Here is a 25,703-nt window from a genome sequence, read left to right on the forward strand (position 1 = left end):
TCAGTGCTTCATACTGCATTTATATCAGACTCGGTTTTTTGTTTGCATTTTGGCTTTATGAAATGTCAGAATCAATCTTATACTAATGAAATGTCCAAATTTCATCTCAGCTATGAACATAGCTGCTAATCCTATAAGATGTTTACTTTCTGCTTCTCTGGCTATGTATAGTAACAGAGAGTCTGCCAACTTAAGCACTACTGACAAACGTCTCCTACTGCTAGTCAGTCTAATAAATGTTATTTCATTGAGTAAAGATTTGAAATTAATTAATTAAATGTTACTAAAATCCCTTGGAACCTTTGACAAGTTTGCTTTTACTGCAGATCAGTAAAAGTAGCTGAATGATGAATGTGCTCTCTGAATCCCACTGAATTCAGTGATTTTTACGTTTAATCTTACAATTTCTTAACTTTAATGAGTGGAATGAGTCTTTTAATGGTAGTAGCTACATTTTAGGTGGAAACATGGAGGGATTAAGTAGAGGGAAAGGTAGGCTGTTCACGGGATGCAAAACTGATAGGAAAAAAGTAAGCCAAGACCACTGACCAGATCAGCCTTCCTAGGAAATCGTACACAGTATAACTGCAAATCTCTCAAGCCTTTCTTTAATATCAAATTTGAGTTGTTCTTCCTGTGGCATTCTCAAAGTGAGAGCTATGTAATTCTCAACATGAAATCTTAGGCTTCTTTCCTTAAAGGCTATTGCCAAAGTTCAAATTCACAGACTGTCCACAGAGGAACTGGGGGTGTGCTTGTGTATGTGGGGACTTTTCTTACATTTGGTTTCTAAGCTGCAGGCCCTAATTTTCCACATCCATGAGTTCTGAGTAGCCTTTGGCACCTATGCAAAAACCACCAGCAGCCTGCTCAGGCAGGATGGTGTATTTATCTGCACTGAAATAGTGTCTGAAGAATTACCCAGTAATGGGGCCCTGGTGCGCTGACCACCATATTAAAGAAGTCAATAAAAGTTTCTCAGACTTCTGATACTCAGAGAACACTTTGTTTTAAGTGAGAATAGCTAGGTAGATGACAGTTGTGGCCAAGCAGCCCTGACCCTGTGCAGCAGACCTATGAACGGTCATTAGACCTGTCACACAACATGACCCTCTTTCGACTCCCAGGGCTCCTAGTCCTGCTGGGTTCTTGAGAGGGATTGAAGAGGTGGAGCACACAGCTGTTCTGCAAAATCTCCCTTGCAAACCATTTGGGAATCACAGATGTTTTTTTCCCCCCACATTATGGAGTGAGCTGATGAAGAAGAGGAGGCAACAGCTGCAGGAAAATTGTGGGAACACAATTTGTTACTTGTTCTGACGTAGATTACAAAAGCAGCCACTGCCTGGCTTGGTACCTCTGGCTGATGCTGCATGGCTATTGACTGTGAAAATAGAAGATTCATTTTTGGATGCTTTCCATCAAAGTGTTACTGCCCTTCATAGTTCGACTGATGGACAGCAACCAGACAAGAATTACGTGATTTTGTTAATGTAGGGCCAGATCTTATAGCAGTATGATCTGACATGAAACCTGGCTGTGTTATACAACACAGAAAGTACAAATACAGTTTCAATTTTCTTGGCTTGAAGGATCTTTGCCTAGGAAATTAACCTGTTGTGTGGCCAGATTCACCTTCCTTAAGCAAATTGATCAGGATTTACAGTATTAATATCTTCCTTGTTCCAGGATGAACAAGGAAGTCCACTTTTCCAGGTGACATGCTGTTGCCTTTCATGTGTTTACAAACAGGAGCCTTGATTTAAAAAAAAATATAAGTAAGATTTATTCTTGGTGTATGTATCATACTTACCAGAAACCATGAAAAACAGCAGCCCATGGGCCTCTGTTCTTGAGAATTAGTTGGGTATTCCTCTTGTAATGGCCTTGTCCTTGTTTGGGTCTCACCCTTGTTCAGTTAAGATTGTTAGACCTTCCATATACGTTACAGAATTACATTATTTTGGTATCTGTGAAGGATTTATCAGCAAATCCATGTTACAGCATGACACAGAAGTACTGATCAAATAGATGATGTTCCCTATGGTAACAAATATACCTACTAGTACCTCTATAGTGCAGGACTCAAAATGATCCTTAAGCAGCCCGTAAGCAGCCCATAGTCTTAAGAACTCATACCTGAGGAAGTCTAAAGCAGAAAGGTGTCATCGCTCAATGCCTGATTGAGAACCATTTTCTGTTTAGTATTTTCAACCTTCTTCTTCTGTTTAGCTCCTTAGGCACTTAATGTAATGCCTGTCTACCACAGACTGCTTTTAGTTTGGTCCTTTAAAAGCTCCCTGAGGCACAATGACGCCTAGAAATTAATATATTCCCTTCCTGCACATCAAGCAGATGTGTGTATATTGAGTTAGTGTCTGTAACATTTAGCTCATTTCTTTTCAGAGCATAGTTGAATTACTGCTACATACCGAGCTGATCTGTGGCCTTTCCTCCTTAAACTATTGGGATATATAGATTTACATACACAATATTTTTAGCTCTAATTGCAAAGTGCTTGTGTGACTTGCAGGTTTTTATAAAATCAATAGTCCTAAACATGTTACATTTTGGACAGCATGGTGCTCCAGTTGTTGAATATGGCTAGATTCAACAGGAGAGTGTGTAAGGAACTCTTCGTATTCTAAGACCTTGATGTGCTTGTCTGTGTTGTCTTTGCCCACCCACCTTTTTTCTTACTGGTTGGAATAAAGTTGTCTTTGAAAAGATTACTGCTGGTTGAGAAGCTGAGGACTTCAGTTTATGTGCTAGGTGAAAGTGCCCTTGCCATGGAATTAACATGCGTTGCAGCTAACTGTACAGCCAGGTTAGGATAACTACTGCTTCTCCTTCTCTAAAGTGAAAGAAAATCCTCTCCTAATACGACATAATTGTTACTTCTCAGTTGTGCTTGAGTTCACTCATTGTATCTGTAAATGAGGTGTTACTTTCCATCAGATAACTTATTTTCTGTCAGAAAACAGAGGTATCTCTCCACATACCTGCAAATCTTCTTTGTATCATATCCCCTCTTGCTGAGGCAATAAACAGAAGTAATGCTTTGGAAGAGCATCACTCCAGTCCTACTTTCCTAGCCTTACCATTAATAGAAGTGCCACCACACTCAGAGCTAGGAATGCCCACTTCAGGTTGCATTGTGTTTACCAAAGTAAGACATCATGAAGATGATTTTCTGCAAATCCCCTCAGTCCCTTAAGGTAGACAGAATACCCTTCCCACTCTACTAGAAAGACAGCTGCTCAGGTGAAGTATTTTAAAAATATAGATTTATTTTAAGCACGTGAAACATCAGGATAGGCACAATTATAAATACAGAAAGATTAAACATGGTGATGAGCTTGCAGCCAGACAATGCAAGCAGTAACTTACAGGCAGAGGTTATCAGTTCATGTATGAAAACCTGCTGACACTGGTTATCTTTGGTATGAGATGTTCTAGGCTTTGCTCATCTTAGTTTTAATTTGAAAATATACTGTTATTCCACTCCATTAAGTTTTTAATTAGAAATATTTGCATAAATACCTATATATATTTAAATACTGTATAAAGTGCACTCAGATAAAGGATGGAAAAAGGTAAAGGCTCAACTTCCAGTGCACTATACGGGACTGAGGCAAAACATACTCAAATCATTAACAAAACTGAGTGTGTTTTTCAGTTAAACCCTAGGAACACATTAAGTAATGCACAGTAATACAGACATGGCTTCCAGGAGACAGCTTTAGAATAGATACTAACTACTAGAACTACGGCTTGACAGCATATCTGCCTTTTAAGTTTTGCAGAGCAAGGTCACATTCCTCTGTTAATAATTAGTAGAATAAAAAATATGCTGAAGTTTGAAATGTTCCTCCTAATGTGATCCTGAACAATTGTTACTGCAAACAACGTTCTATTTCTTTTTAAATAGGGATTAATTCTTGGGTCTCATTGCCTGCATTTTTCTGTAGACTGTGACCTGCTATCTTGGAATTCCCTTTAGGTTTTTGTTGTTAGAAGCATAGCCATTTGCATTTTTAACTAGCCTTTAAGCCTAAATCTGTTCCTGTTAACATCAGTGAATTACCATGTCTTGTTCAGAAGCTTATGCTTTATAGTTCAGGAGCAGTTAAGGGAAATCTAAGGACAGCCAAATGAAAACATCAACTTCAGCTCAGCTTCTTGTAATTTTTTCTTGTCTCTCAGGGCCTTGACAAGGGCTAAGTGATATTGCAAATTAAACCACTCTGGCATCATTTCCCCCCCCCCCCCCTTAAGACAAGTTGGGGATGTAGAAGAATTGAGCAGCACCAAAGATTCCACTTGTTTTTACAAAAGTGGATCCTCAGTTTCCATCCTGAGAGGCCACTGCAGTGCTGGAGCCTCTCACCCCTGCTAGCACATCTGTTACTTTTGTGGAAGCACGAACTTGGAAGACAGTGAACAACATTCCCTGATACCAAGGACAGAACAGTAACAGTGGTTTCTCCCTTACACTCAAACAGGAATAACTTCTCCTGATATGAAAATGAAAAAAAAAAGAATACAAATATATAGTTTTTTAAACTGTACCTTCCCTCTCTATTTTATATCAGTTGTGCTTATGAATAGTTAGAGGAAATAGCCCTGTAGAATTCAACAGCTGAATTCTTCAGCTCTTCTCAGTCATCCTTTTTGTCACAGGTAGTTGAGTTATCCTCTTCATTGCCTTCAGGACAGACCTTATTTCTTGCAATTGGTGTTTCCGATATTGGGACTGTACTCTTTCTAACTGGACTGTGTTTGACTGCAGGTGATTCAATGTCATACTCCTCCAACATATCTAACTGGTATCTCTGTAGCTCTAGGTACGTAGTAAACAACTTGGCATATTCTGGATGCTTGAGTGCAAAGTGCTTGAACTCATCTGAAAAATACAGAAAACACAGATACTATAGTGCAGCAACAGAATCAAAGGAAATTTCAGTGCCTGCTCCTTTTACTGAAGTCAGTCTCCAGTTACTTTGCTCTGAAGCATATCAGGCATATCATACAAAGTACCTAGGTCTGTGCTTCAGCTGTTTTCCCCTGAAACAGAGTATGAGAACCATCAGATAACTTCAGGGAGAAAAAAAGGCAAGAAACTCTCACTGTCACTCTGATTACCAGAGTGCTCTTTGTTACAAAAGGATGTAACTTACCATAGGACAGCTTCCCCGTTTTATCTGCATCTATTTCTTTAAAGAGCATAGATACATCAAGATCCGGCAGCCCCAGAGCTGCCCGAATGATACAAGCAAACTCATCTTCCTTTATAGTGCCATCATCATCCTGGTCAAAGAGCTGGAAAACACAACACGTAGCAATACTTCAGCATCAGCTTGCCTATGAACCTTCTGTGCATGTTAGCAACATGTATTAGTTTTCTAGCATTCAAAAGGTGATCTGCAAACAATGCCTAGGATTCAGAGAGACTGGTTGTCTCAGCCACTTTCTCTTACAAAACATTTTATGTATTTTCTCTGGAAAAGAGAGACACTTAGGAAACACTCAGCAGAGCAATGTACATACTATAGTTAGGATTACAACATTCTGCAACAACAAACCAACCTCACAGCCTTAGTTCTGTAATAAATTCATACAAAACTGATGAAAACAAAACTTTAACAAAGGTTTATGTTCACTATGAACTGTGCTAAGGGTCTACTGGAATCAGCCACCCTATACTGGAACATCTTAGATTTTAGTCTTCATTTTCATTAAGTTCTGGCACATCTACCATCAGATTAAACTTGCCATAGTTTATGCTTTCACATAAAATGCCTAAATTTTAGTATACATGATAGGTCACCCACTAAGAAATTATTGTCATTAACAAGGAATTTTGGTGACTGGAAGTGCAGGCACTAGATGTACATCAATCATTCCATCCTTCCCAGCACAGTGATAGTAAGCATCTACTGTGAAATCAGCCCCTTGAGAAACACAAGGGATGGATGGCTCTAATGCTTAAATACTTGCTACAGGCAAACTTTTCCAAACTTTCCCAAGAAAACAAGTAGCAAAAGGAACCTTATAGTTCTACTTCAGACTTAAACAGGGTTTTACCAGCTGAACCAGTTATTTCCTACTGAAACTGGGAATTCAAACAAATTACTGATTTTATAATCAGCACAACTGGTAAGATACTGGAGTATAGACTGGAAAACAAAACAATGAAACAGCAACAATAGGTGCTAGGCTTGCTTCTTCATGGGAATCTGTGGTGATAAAACATCCCTAAAAAAACATATATCACTTGGAACAGCTGTAATGCTTATCTGTAAAGCAGCCAGTGGATATAATGGATTGCCATAAAAATTCCAGTACTTCCCAAGTACCCATCAGTACCAAAAAGTACTCAAGATGAATGTGATCCATATCTCCTATATTGTTCAATATAGGTCATAAGAACAGATTACTGGGTAAAGCAACTGAATCTGTATCAAAGATCTACCAAAAATTAAAAAAAAGAAGTCACTTGAGCATTTTCCTGTTCAGCGGACTCACAGCCTGGGCATCCTTGATCACATATTGTCTGCTTGTACCTGGGATTTGAAATGAGCTAGTGCTCCTTAACTGCTGTACTATCACCACACCACAGTTCAAGCCAGCAGACCTTAGATGCAGCCCAATTTTTTTGGATGTGCCAGTCCTCAATAGCTTTTCTTGGCTTTTCCAACCCCCTCCTCTTTGTTAACAACAATGATTCTACTTGAGCACTTGACCGACAACAGGATATTGCTCCATCTATTGTCTACTTATGACACTGAAGAATCACAGCAGAAAAAAACCTCAGGCGAAAGAACTGCAAGTACTGCTGAATCATTTTTGGAGTTAGCCTGCCAAGTTACATATTCATTAGTGCCTTCACATGGCTTTTGAAATGCTTTTCCATGATGCTGGCAATTCCCTCCTTCCTCTTCACACTCTAAATGTCAATTGGTTTAAGAGTATTACTCACATTTGCATAACAGATTGAAGCTATAAACTTGTGATTTGAAAGCTAACAGATTTACAGTCAGTCTTGATTTGTCAGGTTTGTAGATTTACACTAAATTGAACTTACCTTAAATGCCATCCGAATAGTCTCTTCTGTGTTGGCTGGGTTACAGAGAATGGACAAACCAATTACATATTCTCTGAAGTCAATGGTGCCATCTCCATTCTGTACACAAACACACACATGGCAGTAGTTATGGTTAATACTGCAGATCACTTTAACAACTGTTGTATAAATTAGCAATACAACATGCATTAAAACAGTTTACAGCACTAGAGGTATTGGCTCTTCCCAGAAAAAAATACTAACAGATTGCCAAATGTATGTAATACAGAGGCTAAAGTAGCAATGTTACAGTATTTTCAATAGCTAGAAATTTGGTCTCAATTTCTCTTGTAAACACCCAAACAAAAGAGATCTAAAACAACTTACACATTTTTTCTTTAGTGTATGACCTCCAAGAAGCCTCCAGTAAGAACTGGAATGCATGGGTTTAGGTAACTGTAACATTTGTTACTGGCACTTGCTCACAGGCCAATGCAACATCCTAGAACACTCCAACAGTGAGGCTGTTGCCTTAATTCTTCCTAAGAACCTTCAGTAATAAAATATAAGCTAGTGAAAATACAGCCTGATGATGCAGTACCTCTACATGGACTATCTTAAGCCTTTCTTTGAAGCAAAAGTGTTGCCTACATGGTATTTTGAAGCGAACACACTATCCTACCTTTTGAGCCAGAAACACAACAAATTCACTGTAACAGTCTCTATGGTAAGTTCGGTTTAGAGCTGAACAAACATTTCACCACAGAGCTACATCAACAAAACATCTGAAGTTTGCCTTGATATGGGATTTGTGACCAGTTTTTCTATGTAAGCTGCGTTATACTTGTGGATAGGGAAAACAGCAGAGGCCTGTTGAAATACATGCTTAAGTCAGTCGTGTTCCTCTGACCACACTGAGTTTTTTTAGAAAAACATCCCATGTTTTGGGAAACACCCTGTGTCTGGGGAAGAGACATATCTGTTAGGTGATGGGACACAGAGTAGTTAATGAAAGCACAGCAGAAATGACTAGCAGCTCATAGTTTGGAACATTCACAAAAAGGGCATGCATCTAAACCATTTTAAAAGCAAACAAAAGTGTGAAGCAGAGCTCCCTTTGTAGATAATGTGTTGTATATTTCAAGAAGAAAAAGATTTACAAAGTAGACTCTCTAAGTCTGAGAACAGCACAAAACTTTTTAAGCCATGTGAGAGAAGGGTGGTCTCCTGGGTAAATCTGTAGTGAACGGCCAGATCTAGATTCTATTCCTGGCTCTTCTACCGACTTCTTATGCCCAATTGAGCATACCAACCTTAACCTTTTTGTTCCTAGTTTTCTGCTGTTGAATAGTGGAATATGGAGCTTGCCTGTGGAGAAATGCTGCTCTGTGGAGCACTTTGATAATCTTGGGTTCCATAAAATGGGATTTCTGTTACTGAATTCAGGTTTTAAGGTAGTTCTTTATTAACAAAATATGTGTAATACAATGCTCAGTACTAACTTTTCTTTATCAAGCTATATGTCTGGCAGGATACAAAACTTCTAAGATACACTTTTATTTAGGCTTCTAATCCAACTCAGGACTCTTCTGCACAGACAACTGTTGCATCTCCTTTGAAGACACAATACCTTTGCGAATCTTCTACTTCAAAAACCTGTACATTTTAGGGAAACTTTTTAGCAAAGATATGAATAGTTTCTAAGTTATTTCTATGTATGTCTAAAAGATATAACTTTTGATAGTTTTTGTTCACTAGAAAAGGACAATGTTCTCTCATAAATGCTGTTTTATTTACAAATGTTGTGTTCTCATTGTGCTGCAGATCTTGACTTTAAATATTATGGCTGCTTCACAGTTCTCATAATAGAGATAACAGATCAAACTTTAAAAAAATATCATTATAAACCTAAACTCTTAAAGCAACAGAGACAAGAGTGTAGATAATGATTGTTCCATGCAGTATTAGTTTTGGACAGTTTTGTGGACTGTATTCCTAGCAAAGGATTGTTTGATGCAATTACAATATTTTTTTAAATTTATTTTTAAAGTTTAGAATATCTATCACAGGAAAAGAACTGGGAAATAAGCTTTAACTAAAATAGTCCCATTAAAAACAACTGCTGAAGCAAGTTAACACAGCTGCAGCTGCACAAGGCAAAATAGAGCTAATAAGGGTCATATTACTTTCATTAAAGTGCTAAAACCGAGTATCAAAACTAAGTGCAAACTGATATGCAGAACTCCAGCCATTTGAGTAGGAAATCAAGCTACTATACTTGCAAGATCATGTTGTGACTAGCTCTACTAAGCCCTAGAATCACTGGCCAACTTCCAAATGCTCTGGCATGTTAGCTAAAGAGAAATTATAGGATTGTTGTCTGGAAAAAGAGATGGGAGTTAAACTGAAAATGCAGGGAAACCTTCAGTGTTTGTGTAGCATCACTGCAAACACGGACTTGCAGTAGTCTTTCTACAGGTATCTAGCTGTATTTGCAGCCTCTGCAAATATTTAAATACTTTAAGGAAGCAACACATGAGCTGAGCTCCAATTCTCTAAATAGCAAGCAGAACAACAATGTTTAGATAGTTGTATTTATGTTTCATAAAATAACTGAAAGAGTATAACCTCAACAAGCCCTGTTTTCTTTACAGAAACTAGTTTTATGTTACTATTTTCAATATGGCATGCTATGGTAACTAGGGTTTTGGTTTTTTTACACAATACAGTAAATCTTACATTTTGGGAAACAAGAAAGTTTACGTTGTCATAAGCAGTCTTGGAATTGCAAAAGGGTTGCAAGACAAATGCAGTCAATAAAGTTTAAAGTACTACTGCCACAGATCTTTTTTCTCACTATGTAAGGCAATAGGAAAAATCAAGTGTGCATGTCTGTGTGCTATTTAGCTAAGTAAACCCTGAGTAACTTACATGGCTAGTACAGAGAACCTACAACTGGGCCATCTGGGGAGGAACTGCAGATGCACCCCTTGTTCTCATATCCAGGCTCATCATGCAATAGCCTATTGCTGTAACTCCAAAACTTCCACTGCCTGTTGCAAGTTCTAACTAGTCAGAAAGAGCAAGTCTGACACAAACCTGGTAGGATGGTGCTCACATGGAGGTATCACATTTTCCCTTGTGCTCACTTTTCTCTTACTCAGAGCCCAAATACCACTGTGGACAACTGTGTCTTTTCCACTGAATAACTGGGAGAAGGGTGAATGCCATTAGGAAGGGACTGACCTCTTTCATTGCAAGACCTAATAAGGGTCATATTACTTCCATTAAAGTGCTAAATTTGGGTCAATATTAGTATTTTTACTGTCACCCAGCTTGGTATTAAACAAAGTGCAGGAGGAAAAAAGTCTGAGCAAAAGTTGTTACTTTTTCTTAAGTTGCAAGCAAAAGGCTGCTGCATGTATACCAGAGAGATTTCATCAGTTTGGAAAATACTATTTGCCAAGTGTAACTGCAAAATGTAGAAATCAAAGCTACAGAAATTTAGAAACAAACCCAAACCACAACACATTTGTTAGCATTCAGATGCCCTGCAGGTATTGTGTGGGATTTCTAGATTAGTCACTGATGTTTCCCTGGGGAGGGGCAGGGGTGTGTAGTTTCTGACAACTACAGACTGCCTGTGGTGCTACTCAACTCCCCTTGCACATTCCAGTCAGCTAGCACACACCCTAAACCATTTTCTTGTAAAGCAGCAAAGCCCTGCTGAGAAATTGCCTTGTTAAAAGACTGTCTTCATCAACCATGTAATCCTTAATGCAAAGAAATGTATTGACAGTTCAAGTTCTTCTGTTTTCTTTTACTCAAAAGTTGATAGAACTACATAACTAGCTTGAGTGGGATGCTGCACCCTGATAAAATTTAACTCAGCCAGAGGCTGATTTTGGCTGTCTGTCTGCTATGTGACTGCATTATTACAGCAAACTCCTCTAAATATAAATGTAGTATTTTAAGTTGTTTTCATTATAACTATAATAAGGCTTAAACGAAAAGAGAAAAAGCTAGTTAATAGAATTGTAGAAAGGAGAAAAAGGTTGTAGAAGTAGCCTTCTATAAGTCTTCAGTTCTGTCTTGGCCTGAAGGTAGAACTGACAATACCACTCAGGTTTTGCTGCAGCAGACAAGCATGAAAAAGCAGAAGCAGGAAGGAAATTAAATATGATTATGTAAATTCATCATAGTTATTGCAATTCTCATGTTTTTCCCCTTGTTGGAAATAACTGAGCAACTCTCTTTACTGGTGATTGCCTTTACGCAAACAGTGCTTTATTCCAGCTTAGCAAATGCTGAAGAGTTGGAACAGTAACATCAACACCAAACTTATGAGCTTTTATGTAATAGTTATACTCACATACAAGCCACTTTACATGAATAACTAAGCTTTGATCCTTCCACACATTCCCACACTTCAGAATCTAGAGATAGTTTTCTGAGACATGCAGCTGTTCAACTGACAACTAACCCAAACCCTTCAGAAAAGCAGATAATGCATGCAGAAGAGGAACCACAACACTTTGAGCTATCTGCCACAGGCTACATCTGCCTCAGAACAAGGAAAAGACTACAGTTCTATAGTAGAAGATTGTAGTCTTCTGTATGTATCTTCCAGATGAAGCTTTTCCTCGCTGGTACACCTTCATGAATACATGGTCAGCTCTAGCCAGTCTTCAATGGTCACTTTAATCCGTCCTTCTCCATCTGGGTCCAGGGACTTGAAGGTCCGGAACATGCTGTCCAGTCGTACCAAGCAGCTAATGAAGTCGTTGAAGTCCATGCTGCCATGCTCGTCAGCATACCTGCGTATGATCGCTTGGCAAAGCTGCTCGTTCAGGTGGAACCCTGCAGCCTTCAAGGCACCTGGCAGCTGAGCTCTGCCAACAGTGCCTGATTGATCAGTATCATACTGCTTGTAAACACACTGCCATTTCTTGATGTTGTTCCACAGATACTTAAACTCTTCAAAGCCCAGTTTTCCATTTGTATCATTGTCCATGACAGCTACCATGCTACGGCACGTGTCCAAGCTGAAGCCATCTGTTTTCAAGTCTTGATGTCTGGATACAACTTTGTTCAGGATGTCCCTTAGCTCTGTGGCAGACACTTCCATGTCATCTCCAGCAAGCTGGACAAAAAGGCGACGAAACTGTCTGATCTCCTCACTCTCGTAAGCTTCCACATTCGTAAAATGATGGTGTGGAGGTGGAGGTGGCTCCGGATTATACTGAGCTGCTGCTTCACTTATGAGATTGACAAGACCTCCAACAAGTCCTCCAAGATTCCTTCCATGCCCATCTCCTGTCAGGAGACCTCCAAGGCCACGTGCAAGGCTGCTTCCATGACCACTACCACTTCCTCCGCTCAGCAAAGCTTTAGCAAGGAACATCATGAAGACTTTTTTGAGCTACTGAGAAACCCAGTGCTTCTGTATGTAATGCTCCGAAGCTGTATTGCATCTGAGATGTAGGCGTAGGCAAACCACAGTTTACCTGCATGCTTAAATTTCAACATGTCTGTGCATGTCAACAGCCATGCTAAGGTCTCTGTAGTTGTTGACACGCCTCTGTTTCTTTTCTTCTCTGCATAATTAGCTTTATACAATTTGAAGAATCTTTGTGGACAAAAGCCCAACGAGGCTTAAAACCACAGAGCAGAAGCCTCAAAATACCTGTGTTCATAACTGAAGCAATTTGAAAAGAGCCCTGCCACATTAATGTGACTTTGTCAGTAAAGCTGATCTCCTTAAAAATGAATGCAGCAAAAGCTACTAGTCTTGTCGGTTCTTGCTGTCTTTTTAATGAACTGAGCATTACATGGCTAATTCTAGTTACTGTCACTGTTGTGCCACATAGGGAAAGTTAAAGGAGTCTTGCTTGCCCTTAATTATTTTGGTTGCCACATCATGTCTCTATTTTATGTACCATGCTTCAGGACTTGGACTACATGCTCACAGGAGCCAATGGTCCAAGATGTGGAGGCAAGAAAGAAGAAAGGATTAATACCTAGCTCTTCTAGGACTTAAAATGCATTCAGCAATGAAGGAAAAACATTTGGCTCTCCTCTATTTTGGAGCTTGTACAACCTTTTTATCTGGAAAAGTCCCCAAACAGTTCTTATTGGCATATACAACGGCAATGACTTCCCAGGGATAGGTGTGCTGCTAAAGCTAACTTGATCACAAGGAGTGACACTGAGCTGGGAGAGCTACTACAATAAGAAATGAACTCTAGCTCATCAGCACTCGTAGGACAACATGCTGCTTGCACTGTAGCACATAATGGGTGCCTAGAAGCACGATGAATTCTGTGCTGTGCTCCAGTCACTGATGCTTCTGGTTTAGTCAGAATGGCACATTCACAGAACAATTTGTCTCATCTTCAGGGAGAAGTATAAAATGAGAGATCACCACTAACTATGGGGGAAAGCCTAAATGATCAAATGAACATGTAGCCTCCTTTATGTCTGAGGATTGGCAAGAAGAAAGCTTACAAGGTCTAATAGCACCCTTCACAAACACATACGCAAGAACACACACTCTAGTCAGCTTCAGTCTGCCTTAAATTTTCTACTTACAACCACATAAGTTAATTAGGCTGTCAGAGTGTACATAAGCTCAAAATCTGGGGGAGGCAAAAAGAAATATTCAGCCATTACCAGCATGAAGATTAGCATCTGACGGTGGCATGACAACTTGGTCCAAAAGATGGCTGTCATCTTGCAAGCTATAAACTGATAATCCTTTCTTTATCAAAACTTAAGATGGAAACTGCAAGAGTCACCTATCTTGCCTACAAGAACGGCTAACCAAGAAGCATTTACTAAGTTGGACACAATGAATTAAACATACTTCTGGAACATGATTTTTAACAAAACATTGTCAACATGCGAGTTAACCAACTACTTACCCTGTCGAAAAGTAGAAACAACTCTCTAAGGACATCTGAAATAGGCAGCTTCAAGTACTTTGCAAATTCCTCAATTCCAATTCTTCCCCCTTTGGAAGCACTTGCAATAGCAGCAAAGGTATCCAACTGCTCTCTGACACAATTCCATTGTAGGCTATGCAAACATGAGGGAGAGGAGATATTTCTATACAGCAGATCTTGGACAGATGGAATTTCAGTAGGAGTTATTACAGTGTTCAATGATGAAAAATAGCCAAACAGAGCATTCCGTGTGCTTCCAAGCTGACATTTAACATGAAAACAGCAATTAAGGACTGCTCCCCCCAGTTGTTAATATTAAAAGCTGGAAGTTCTATGCTTTGGTAGAGATTCACTGCACACATCATATTTGACCACAGCCATGCCAGTTTATTTGATAGTGTTAGTGTATGATTAAGCAGCTTGGTCCTCAAATTCCACTCTGTCCAGACAAAAGAAGCTGATACCACTAGCGAAACACAGCTGCACAGTACAACTAAGAACCTTAACTCTTGGCTGATATCTCAGTCTGGAAAGAAGTTTTTTTACTTCCCACCACACACTGCCTAGGCACCTCCACTAAAGCTATTTAAATTGGGCACCAAGATAACCATCAAGTGCCTAAAACAGGTACTGTTCTACCTTCCTCACCTTTTGGTGGGATAAACCCATAAAAGATTAGGAAAATGCATTTTTCTTCTTATGACACTGCCCACAAAAATTACTTGGGATTAGCTCTTATTGGGATTTTTCTCATCTCTGACTTCCATACAGTTTATGTATGTAAATTGTATACATAAATACACTATATTACATGTGGCCAAGTCAGGTGTCAGGTAATGAATCCTTTTGTAGATGGCCATCTACACCTGCAGCACTGCAGTAATTATGCTACCAACAGCTACACTTCCCTTACTGGAGTTTCTTGCTGATTTTGGTGAACTCCACCAGCCCAGCTTCCATGGGTAAAGTCAGCTGTCCTGCTGAAATCATCAGTCGGCAATCTTCAAAAGTGTGATCAGTGACTGGCACATTCAAAGCACTGAAACAGAATTAAAAGAAAAGGAAGATTAATTCCTTATATTAAAATGACCTTTAGTTGACTGTTTTCCTTCTCTGTCTCAGTTTGGCTTTAGTGCTAACATACAAAACAAATGATAATTCATTCTTGCACTGCTGCAAGTAGGATAAAGGAATATATGCCATTTTGTGAAGCCATACTATGAAACTGGTGTATATAAAGGAATATATGCCATTTTGTGAAGCCATACTATGAAACTGGCAGTGTCATGATTTACAGTGTTGTAAATGTACCCCAGTAACCTTGGAGAACAAACCACAAATTTACTCTTGCCAATAAGGGAGAAGTTTATTCCAGCCTTCCATGAATTGAACATGTTTCAATGTGAGATAACCTTCTTTATGCCCCATGTAAAAATAATGACTGTTTTAGTATAGGAATTTGACTTCTCTGTGGAAATCTAGAGTAATTCCCATAAATGGTACCTGGGACATGAACAGATTGTACTTTATGGCTAGAATATATGTGGAATTGCTGGATATAAAATAAAAACTCTCACAAATTTTATTCAGGACTGATTACATACGTTGCCATGATTTGTCGGACTCTGTTGGCATAAAAGATGGGATCATTCTTTTCTTCCTCAGTAGGAACATGAACAGGCAGAAACTGAAAAGGATGAGTTATACAACGAATTAAATACTCACCATTTCATTAGCAACATTAACAATTTCTTGTTAGTCTTTGGAATTGGAGAAAAAGAGGAGAAAAAAAATTAGCCATGCAATGAGGGAACTGGACACTAGAGGTCTCAACGCCCTAGAAACCAGTCTGGCTCTTCTGACCATGCCACACAAGTGAGATTGCAGGACTGCCTCTTAAAGGCTGGTAGAAGCTGCTTTATATGAAAAATCAAACCCCCAAAGAAGAAAGGTATACTTGCATTCTTAGTTATAAAATAAAATGCTACAATAGTAAGAATGTGGGATTGAAATACTGTACACTCCTTTTCAAAGGTCCTTTATAAGTGGTGTTACATACTGGAATAGTGCATGTAAGATTTTAAATGTTTTTAAATACACACCGCATTCCCACCTCGTGTATGTTAATTGTATCTGTCAGCATGTGACTGCTAAGTTTCCTTCAAGTTTTTTCTCCATGGTAAAAATGTTAAGAAGTCTCAGTTCTGACCTCGAAGTGGATATAACACTGTAAAGTTCTGGAATTCTAAGGAAAGAGTCAAAATCCCCAACAGAACAACCCTCTCTTCTCGCAAACCTAGAAAACACATAGATATCTAAATGGCAACAAGATTACTGTTGAGTATTTATTCATTGTTAACGTGTAGACATTTAAGTAGACTACAAATGTACTACAGATTATTATTATCTTACATGGCAGAAAGCAGCTTCTGTTTGTTTGCAAAGCAGTGTATGTGGAGGAAGTTCTTTCTACTTCAGTCCACAGCATGTGCTTGCAGTTCTGTTTACCATGCCTTCTCACAGTTATGGTTATCATCTGTCTGAGCACTGCTACTCCCCACCCTGCAATCTTACCTTCAGTACAGCAATTCTAGGATAAGTATAAGGCGCTACTCATGGTTCACTGGAAGACACAGTTGCTCATTATGTATTAATAAGTTTATTCAGTTATATTGCAGTTGTTGGCTACACACTAACACAGTGGTAACTGTCCCATGTAAGCTCAGTCCGTCCTGAACAGCTTTTTAATGTTTGTTTTTAAGGAATGCTGCCTCTTTATGATTAAATCCAGTAAGTTTATGGAATTGGTGATCTGTCAAATAGCCAAATTTCTGTTATAGCTAAAAGCTGTCCCCCCTGTAAGGACAGCAGGGATCCAGCTATTCACATGGAGGTCTGAAATTTCATTCCTCCTATAAGGAGTTGCCATATCTGTTCAAGGCCTGACGTATGTCCCTGCTTATTACAGCTTCCCTCAGAAGCCACAGAACTCTTAAACTGAGGAATCATGGGCACATTGTAGAGACACAGAAAACTGTGTCATCACTGGGTGAGATGAAGTTATTACTCCAAGAACCTTATCTACGCAAACACGGGTCATGGTCTTGAAAGCGGTTATTACATATTGAGGCTGAGGTCTTGCTCAGAGAGCAACCTAAATTTCTGGCAGGTTAAACATCACTATACCCTTCAAAAAAAAAACACCCACAATCATTCATAAAACCAGTTCCCAAGAAACCACAGCTGGGGATGAAGAATTTGGTTTCTTGGCCTCCTCAGGTGGCACATATGATCCCACACCCACCAGCTGCTTGTCTGGTGAAGACTAGTAGTATACTTTCCCTGTCAAGATGCATTCTTGTAAGTAAAGTTCTACATGGCTCTTCCAGTAGTAAAATTACTTCTCTGATCAGGTTTTGAGCTAGTCTCTCTTCTTACAGAATTTGACAAAGGCTGTATCTTTTGCAGTCCTAAAACTCGCTGTCAAGTTCACTGTTTAACCTTCAGTACCCACAGTTCATTAGAATATGACTATACATGCACACACATGGACTAGAGAGAGTACCTCGCTGATCATGCACTGCAGGTAGAGGCAGTGCAAGACTGATGGGAGTGGAGAGGCTACTTGCTCACAGTATGAGACAGCAACAGAAATGTCCACTCCTAAAAGTAGTTTGATTCCTTTCTTTCCCAGGCAAATACGCCCCTTTTTTTTTTTTTTTTTTTTACAAATGGAAGAACGCCTCCAATGATGCTAAGAAATTAATTCCACTTTGGGGATGCTGCTGTGAAAACTGTGTATTTTTCATATTTCAGCTTCATCTTTTGGAACATGAAATTTGTTTTCTAACAGGCAAGTTTGAGTTCTGTTCTGAAGTAGGGGAAAATAAACCTCTACTGGAAGGGCTACTTTAACTTTCTTTCTTCCCATGTGTACAAATTTGATAAATATGTCCTTCTACACAAAATAATTAGGACAATTAGCTCTTTTGTACACCTGCTAAAAATACGTGACTACTGCATGTACTGTATAGTAACAAGGTGCTTCCTTAAAATTAATTTCATTGTTTCATAACAAAGACCATATTGCTGTTAATAGTAGCAACACTGCTTGTATTTACAAAGCTTTGCACAACTTTGCTAAATTCTGTGTTTTGCAAATAAACAGCAGCACCTGCCTCAATTCCTCCCACTCCTTGGATCCCTAAACCAAGCTAGTCCACACTGACAATCCTTTGTGGTCTAGTCAGGAATGTGAAGTACTACACTTACACAGCCCAGTCGTGCCTTGTTTATCTGGCTTCTCACTACTGTGTTTCAAATGTTGACTTGTTGACAGGAAGCAGTTAGAGTAAAATCACTGATATGAAGGGTGTATGTTTCACTTATCATTCATCTTTGTCTGTGCTATGCATCCAATTCTAATGATTAAAGGAACCAGTTCATTATACAAGCTCAGAACAAGTACTAGTCCTTATGTAAGGTGTTAGCTGGGAAACGAGTTCAGTCTAGAAAGATGGTGAGGAAGACAAGGAGAATTTGAAGGAAGCAGAGAAATTAGATGGCGGGAAAAATAAGTTGTAACCTTTAACATAAAGTTTTCTAATTCTTACTTTTAACATCTGTAAAATGCATGTGGTGATAATTAGCAGTGATTCTACGATGCTTTAAGAATAAAGGCGTTTATGACAGTTTTCCTTTAGGAACTCATCAGATTAAGTGATATACAGATATGGATAAGAAATCTTAATATATTATTGTGATTCTGTTCTTGTTTCTGAGACATTTGTTGCTCACTAACAGGGATTAATAATGTAAATAATGCATTTACGTTAAAACACAAATTTCATGGTTGCTGAATCTAAGTACAAAAACATTTCTCTTACCTCAACTTCTACTTTTGTGAAGAGCTGACACAGCGTCATTACACACAGCTCTTTCCTGCAGGCAAAGAGAAAAAGGAAGAAAAATACATTTTACTTTTTTAAAACCAAAGTATTTGAACATCAGTACACAAAACTTTTTAAAGCATAGACAAAACCACAGCCAATATTGAATGCTTTTTAAGTACCCTGCAGAGAAGTTCACTGAAATGTTGCTTTTGATATTTTTTTACAGGGCTTCTGCATATACCTGCTGCTTGCTTGCTGGGCAGGCAATCTTTTGTCTATTCTCATGCAGACTGACAGTACTATACAGTTATTTGGCCAGCCAAATAAGTATATGTATGTTGCTTTATTTTTAAAGACGTGAATACACACTGGATTTTACAGCCCTGAGAGCTTTGATTCTGAAGTAGCTTTACTTAATCCTTTATTCTCTCATCTGGAAATGGGACCTCCATTTGCAGCAGTGAAGCAAGGATTTGTTAGTATTTGCTGGCCATTTCGCAAGTTCTGGTAGTGTTTGCAGGGATGTGTTAATGAAGTGTCGGTATGTTCAGGACCTTTAGTGCTTTTAGAAGAAGTCACACATTTTAGTATAAAGATGTAGGGTGAGAAAGATATTGAGAAAGAGGGTAAGTATAAGGACTTCCACTTCTGACCTGTTCTTTTCACTGTGAAAACAGAAACTGGGGTAGGTGGTTTCTGAGAAGGAGAATGGTGCTGTCCCATCCTGACTACAGTATCCAGGAAGCTTTACAAAGAGCGTGAGTGCGTGCTCTGCAGGTTTGTGCAGGGGGTGTTCTTCTCCCCAGTTCCTGTTATTTTTATTAAGAATCTCTAGATTCTACCTCATCCATCCCTTTTCTTGACACAATTTTGTCAAGCCATTCCTTTTGTCTTCTTACAGGTCTTGAGCCTTCTTCACCCAGCCACTAGGCTTCAAGGATTTTCCAGTTTTTAGTGCATGGCCTATCTCCTCCCTGCCACAGGAATACCTCTGATTTAATTTTCTTCTTCATCTCTCATAAGCCCTTTTCAATCTTCCAGCATAAATCCCTCATACATGAAATCTGCAGTATGCTATTTAATTTTCAATGTTCATTACTCTCAGTATGTTGATAACTGTAACAGCAGTAATAATAATGGCAAAAAAATCATGGGAAACTAAGGTGGACATTTTCATCTACGTCAGCTTTCAGAATGCCCATTCTCTAAGTGTGCAGGTGCTAGGAGTAACTAGTGATAGCTTAAAAGGTGCTTGTGATTTACTCCACCACTTCAGATGTGTTTCAATATTAGCTGCCTTAAAATTTTAGTCACTTAGTAAATCAGTCATGTAGTAAATAAATTACACATACAACATGAAAACGTGGTACATGGATTCTGCAAATGCACCTTTTAATGAATGTTTATAAAGGAAAAAGTATTTTCCAGACATATTTTCAGTGCAGCTGTAAAGATTTTTTAATGCTTTAATAAAATATTTTAGCATAGTAGAAGACCACCTGTGTTGAGAAATAAACACAGATCCATTGCCTAACTGGTTTATGGAAATATTTTTCATTATTTCATTTTCAGATATTATATATATAGCCTCTTCACTGGGATCTCAAAACAACTGCTATTGTTAAGTCAGGCAAAAATAAAAATCTAAAGAAGAATCCTACATGGGGAAAGCAGGGAAAATGAACACTTCTCCATTTGTTCTCATGTGACTTCAAATAAGATGGACTAATAAACAGAGGGGTAAAATAATATTGTTATTTCTTATTGTATATCACATAGGAAACTGTAAAAATCCATGGATTTTAATGATTATGATGTTTCCCCCCAAAAGGAAAAAGACTTTTTTATCTTTCTTTTGCTCTAGTGTAACATGCAAAACATAGGAGAAAATTAAGTTAAACAGTAGCTGGAAGTAATGCTTCCCCATTGGCAAACCCTTTTTCTAGCCATTCAGATATGAAATCTACTGCATGACAGCACTATCCCAAGTGTTTCCCCTCATAAAAACAGATCTAGAAGAACACAAGTCTTGGCTTAGCTGAATCGGTTTAGCAGACTGTTTAGAAACGGGAGGGGAAATTCTAAATGTAATTTTCAGTAGGATTAAGAAACTTACATTGAATAGCCCTGCCATGTCCAGGTCACAGTATCCTAGGAAAAAAATGAAACACGTAAGTGGCATAACCAGATGAAAGAGAGCTAGAGCTAAAGTTACAGTACAGAACAGGCACAAGTTCAATAAAAACAGTTTGACAGTTTTACAGTCCTGAAGTAAAAATAAAGAAAGGTGTAAAGGTAACTAGAATTTCTTGACTTAAAAATTTGGAAATAAGTATGTCAGAATTTTCATAGTACCAACAACTGAGAATAAAATCATTCATTCTAATCCAAACTACAGAATTAGACTAGTAAGACTTTTTCAGAGGACTTCACCAGTCCTTTTAGAAAGGCACCCTCATAGGCATGTTTGATTTAGTTTTTAGTGACATTTCTGTGTAGGTAATCATCATGCTTTTTCTTTTTTTTTTTTTTTTTTACTTATTCTATGTTTATTACTAATGATATATATTTTTTACAATATATACAGCAGGTCCTTAGGGCTATCAGTGAAATGCAGTACCTTTAGTGGTTCACTTCAGTTTTGAAATTGATTTATAGGATTCTACAAAGGAGTCTTTGTAAACAACAACAATAGCAACCACTTGTTTTTCATCTTAAAAACAATTAAGAATGAAAAGTTTGGTCTTTCCTGGATTTGTTGGCTGACCAGATAATTTAAAAAAAAAGTTAACAAGTTGCTAAACTCCTGTGTCAGCATTATGACTGCCAGGCAAGCTACCTCTATAGCTCTTATGCTTGGCAGAAATAAATATTTACTCACAAAATAAGGAGAAACTGCATGAAAAGAACTGTTCTCAAAGCTGCCCTCCTGAGGGGCATGCAGGAGGGGTGTTCTGCACAGCTTCACTTCACTTTTGTTCAGAAACTCCCTTTGCAGTAAGAACATTCTGAGATTAAAAAAAAATGACTAGTAGGGAAGTTGTGTGCCATTTAGACTTCAAAGTACAAGCTCTGTGGCTTTGCAGGAAGTTTCTAACTTCCGCTGCAATACTTTCCTGTGCTCGCTCTAACTATAGCTAAGGAGACCAGAAGTAACTTTTCCACAATCAAAATAGCAGCTACACCATGGTGTCACTTGGTAAGAGCTGCTTCCAGGAGGCCTCCAATGCTAAAGCTCAGAACAACAGATTGTTCGATGACAGTGCAAAATATTCATAGGTACTGTTCAAGTCAGGATTTTGACTTCTGTATTATTAATTAGTGACAGAAGAAAGTTCTGCTTACCAGCCTGTTTGGGTATCGGAGCAACACAGGTTGCACAGGGACTCGTGGAACAAAGGCACCTGCAACCACAGATCAGAATTTAGTGAAGACTAAGCTTAATAGAACAGTTGGGAGTTCTAAGTGATTCATGTAAGACATGGTGCCTGGAAGTAGAAAGTTTTAAAAAGGCAAGAAGAATGAGAAATGTTCTTTCTGTCACAGGGCTTTGTTTTTAATCAGCAATGTAACTAGCATAAAGTTTTTGTTAGGACAGAAAAGGGTTAGTCTCCATTTCAAGGAGAAAGCTGCCTGTTTAAACTCTTTTTCTGTGTATTATCTCCCTGGTCACTGGAAGTCATTTCAAAGGATTAGGTGCTCCCAGAGCTTCTGAGCATTTCCTAAACCCTTCTCTGTTCTGATTATCTTCCCAAGTGATGCGGACCTGGGAACGTAGTACCGGTTTTGCAACTTTGCTACCCAAGACATTATACAACAGTAAGAATGGAGAGCACCTTGGCTTTAGCTGATGTACAGCACAACAGTCTAATTATCAGTGATACTATCAAGTACCTTTCTGTGTTAAAAACTATCTATTGGCCTCCCTTGCTAAGCACTATGCAAAGAGATTTCATAACTTGGTTGCTAAGTATTGCATAGCAAAATTTACAGGAATCTAAGATGGCATGACTGTAAGTTGAGCTAAAAGAACACCGTAAGTAGCATGTATGTTCGTAGTAATCATAGCCAAGTTTCTGGATAAATAAATCAGATGAAAACTACACAGAAAAAACCCCAACCAACTAACCACATACATCATGGGAATTTTTCAACCTACAAAATACCAAAAATAAGAAAAATAAGCTGAATAGAATGAAACAGTGAGTTTAGTACCACTGAAACTTTAATAATGTAAGATATTACTACAGTGATATTGTGGGTGATACACCTACATAAGTATAGATCTTACTAGAACTACCAAGTTAATATTTCACACTATTTTCCAACAACAATCTAACAAAATCTCTTACCTTGTTTAAACGTTATCAGGCAAGATCGGTTTGTGCAGGTGCCTTCTGGGAAAATCAGTACCTTAGATTTAAGGAGAAAGAAATAGGTGTATACACATTTTATAAAAGATTATACTTCACCATTAGTTACATAAAGGCTGACTTTATATGCAACCTCTCTGACATCACATCTTGCATCAAGAATATCAGTGTTTCATAAGAAAACAAACAAATAAGTGAAGGATGCTCACAGTAATATTAAGCTGATCCGTCTTGATTTGGAAAAAATTGCTTTGTGAGAGAGGCTTTATCAGTTCAGAAATATGGTACAAAAGACTTTTAGTGTTTCACTTGAAATGTTTTAGTGTTGGCAATGATATGAAAATTGTTCCTCTGCTGACAGGTCCTTGTTGAACTGCTGGTGTATGAACACCAAGAGTCTGGGCTGACACGAGTGTTGGCAGGCACAGATGCTATCAACATGAGTGAGATGCTAGCTGTGATGAGATCATAGCTTGAGAGGTAGCAGCAGAAGGCAGACACCATGTGCATCTGTGATGCAGAGCTCTAACACACCACAACATTGCTTTTGAATGACTCAGACACATCAAACACCCAGAATGTTTCTGAATTTGTGCCTGAACTATTTCAGATGCACACTGAGCTGCAATGTGACACACTGAATCCAACCACCCTATGAAACGCCAGGAAGCTTTGTGTTTCTCATATCAATATAGGATCATAAGCAGCACTCCAGAAAAAACTCAGCACAAGAACTGATCTGGAGCAGTGTTCAAGGTGTGCTTCTACTTTAGTTTAAATGAACAGGTCAAGGCTAGACAACAGAGTGCATCATTAGGTTGAATCCAAGAGACAAAGGGTGTTCTAAAGCATGATGTAGACAGCTGCACATATCTATCTACAGTTGGTCGTCAACTACAAATTCTGTAACCAGAAACTGTTTGCTGGAGCTTTGGACATGAAAATGGGTATATGCCATAAACCCCACTAAACATATTAGTGACTGATCAAAGAGTAAGTAATCATTCCCTCCTTCCCCTTTCGTTGGAAGGGCTGGGAGAAGCAGTAATCAGAACCTCATGTTATTAACAAGCACAAGTTCCACCCAGCCTGTTGCTTTTGGTTTTAGGAGGAGGCAACAAGGAATCCAGCTGCTTTTCTTTTTCTGTTGTGCTAAGAGAATGCAGCCCAGGCACTCTGAAGAGGATACGACAGATACCATCTTGTGGCCATGTTTTTCAATTTAAAAAAAGAGTAGGAGGAAGGTGTGACCAAGGCACAGGAATAGGAATCACCCAGTGACATCCCCAGCTGTACTGCTGGTTCAGTCTTGGAGATTCCCAGATTAGTTGACTCATAGACTATTTATGCCATAACACACATCTACTTTTTATCCCAAGTGCAGTATTGGTGTACACCCTTTCCTTCCCAGGTTGTTTTCAGCAGAGATTACATTTATCAGGGCTTTGCTGGAATCACTTCATCCATAACAGTTTAGCAAATCATAAGCATCAGTGTAGTTTGTATGCACAGTATTAAAAACCCAAACCACAAGCCTTCCTAGCTTTGTCTGTGCATATTGAAAATCCTCCATGTAAGCAACAAATTGAAAAATTAGTAGAGGCTCTAAAAATATTTACAGCAGCTTACAAAAATGCATTTATGAGTCAAATTAAAGTAGCCTAAACACAAATTAAAAAGTTTTATAAGGTGCTTGCTAAGTAAAAATAAAGCATTATATATGCCTAAAAAATGCCATTGAAAAAAAGAAAAAAAAGCAGAAGTGTTAGTCTTCCCTACTTTCCCTACTTGAATGCTCTCTGTTTCTAGAGACTATTCAGAAAGTAGAGCAGTGCATTTAGGTCTAGCTGCCAAAGACACCTACTACTGAAGTCTATATTTTCACTTGCTTGTTTTAATTTTCCTCAAGAGCCAATCACTGAAACAAAAGTGAAGGAAAAATTAAAGTTTCTGAGTCATTTAGGAGGCATCCATCTATGACTAAAGAGCTCTTGTGACTTTAGCTGCTGAACCAGTAACTTTGAGGTTTTATTTTAAATAAATTAACCCCTAAGGAATAAAGTAAAGAACTAATTCAAAACACAAAGCATGGGTTTATACACGAATCTGCACAGGGTGTCTTTGGAGAAAGGTGTTATATCACTGACTTTAGCTGTCTCAGAGTGTGGCAATGATGTGCTGTATTTGTAATATCTGAAGGGATCATGAGATCAGAATGAGTGCAGAAAAAAGCAGGCAGGCAGTGCCAAATGAGATGGCAGTAGGTTTACAACTGCTCCAGGTCTCTGTTCTTGAAAAGGATGCATATTTTCATCCCAGGTCCTGCCCACTGTAAAATCAGCAGAGATGCTGCCTCAACACTCTTCTACCTCCTGAGCAGCTTCTGCTCCATCAGCTCTTTGGGGTGGAAGGCCATCCAAGAGCTAGA

The 25,703-nt window shown here is 38.6% G+C and overlaps 2 protein-coding genes across 2 annotated transcripts in view; both read right to left on the reverse strand.

Annotated features, from left to right (window-relative positions):
- Positions 1–3,270: 3,270 nt before the first annotated feature.
- Positions 3,271–25,703, reverse strand: part of LPCAT2 (lysophosphatidylcholine acyltransferase 2) — a 31,802-nt gene continuing 9,369 nt past the window's right edge. Inside the window, exons 5-14 of the mRNA XM_005152225.3 lie at positions 23,255–23,315; positions 22,248–22,306; positions 21,019–21,053; positions 18,897–18,951; positions 15,615–15,697; positions 14,924–15,049; positions 13,990–14,143; positions 7,088–7,186; positions 5,181–5,322; positions 3,271–4,906 (exon numbers count right to left, since the gene is read on the reverse strand). Of these exons, the coding sequence (XP_005152282.1) occupies positions 4,662–4,906; positions 5,181–5,322; positions 7,088–7,186; positions 13,990–14,143; positions 14,924–15,049; positions 15,615–15,697; positions 18,897–18,951; positions 21,019–21,053; positions 22,248–22,306; positions 23,255–23,315 (1,059 nt within the window). The 3' untranslated portion in view covers positions 3,271–4,661. The remainder of the gene's footprint in view (positions 4,907–5,180; positions 5,323–7,087; positions 7,187–13,989; positions 14,144–14,923; positions 15,050–15,614; positions 15,698–18,896; positions 18,952–21,018; positions 21,054–22,247; positions 22,307–23,254; positions 23,316–25,703) is intronic.
- CAPNS2 (calpain small subunit 2) lies at positions 11,321–12,584 on the reverse strand. Its single transcript, XM_005152224.3, has one exon. The coding sequence runs from the start codon at positions 12,471–12,473 to the stop codon at positions 11,724–11,726; it is 750 nt and encodes a 249-aa protein (XP_005152281.2). The 5' UTR covers positions 12,474–12,584; the 3' UTR covers positions 11,321–11,723.

This window comes from Melopsittacus undulatus, chromosome Z, assembly GCF_012275295.1.
Source record: "Melopsittacus undulatus isolate bMelUnd1 chromosome Z, bMelUnd1.mat.Z, whole genome shotgun sequence".
Classification (NCBI taxonomy): Eukaryota; Metazoa; Chordata; class Aves; order Psittaciformes; family Psittaculidae; genus Melopsittacus; species Melopsittacus undulatus.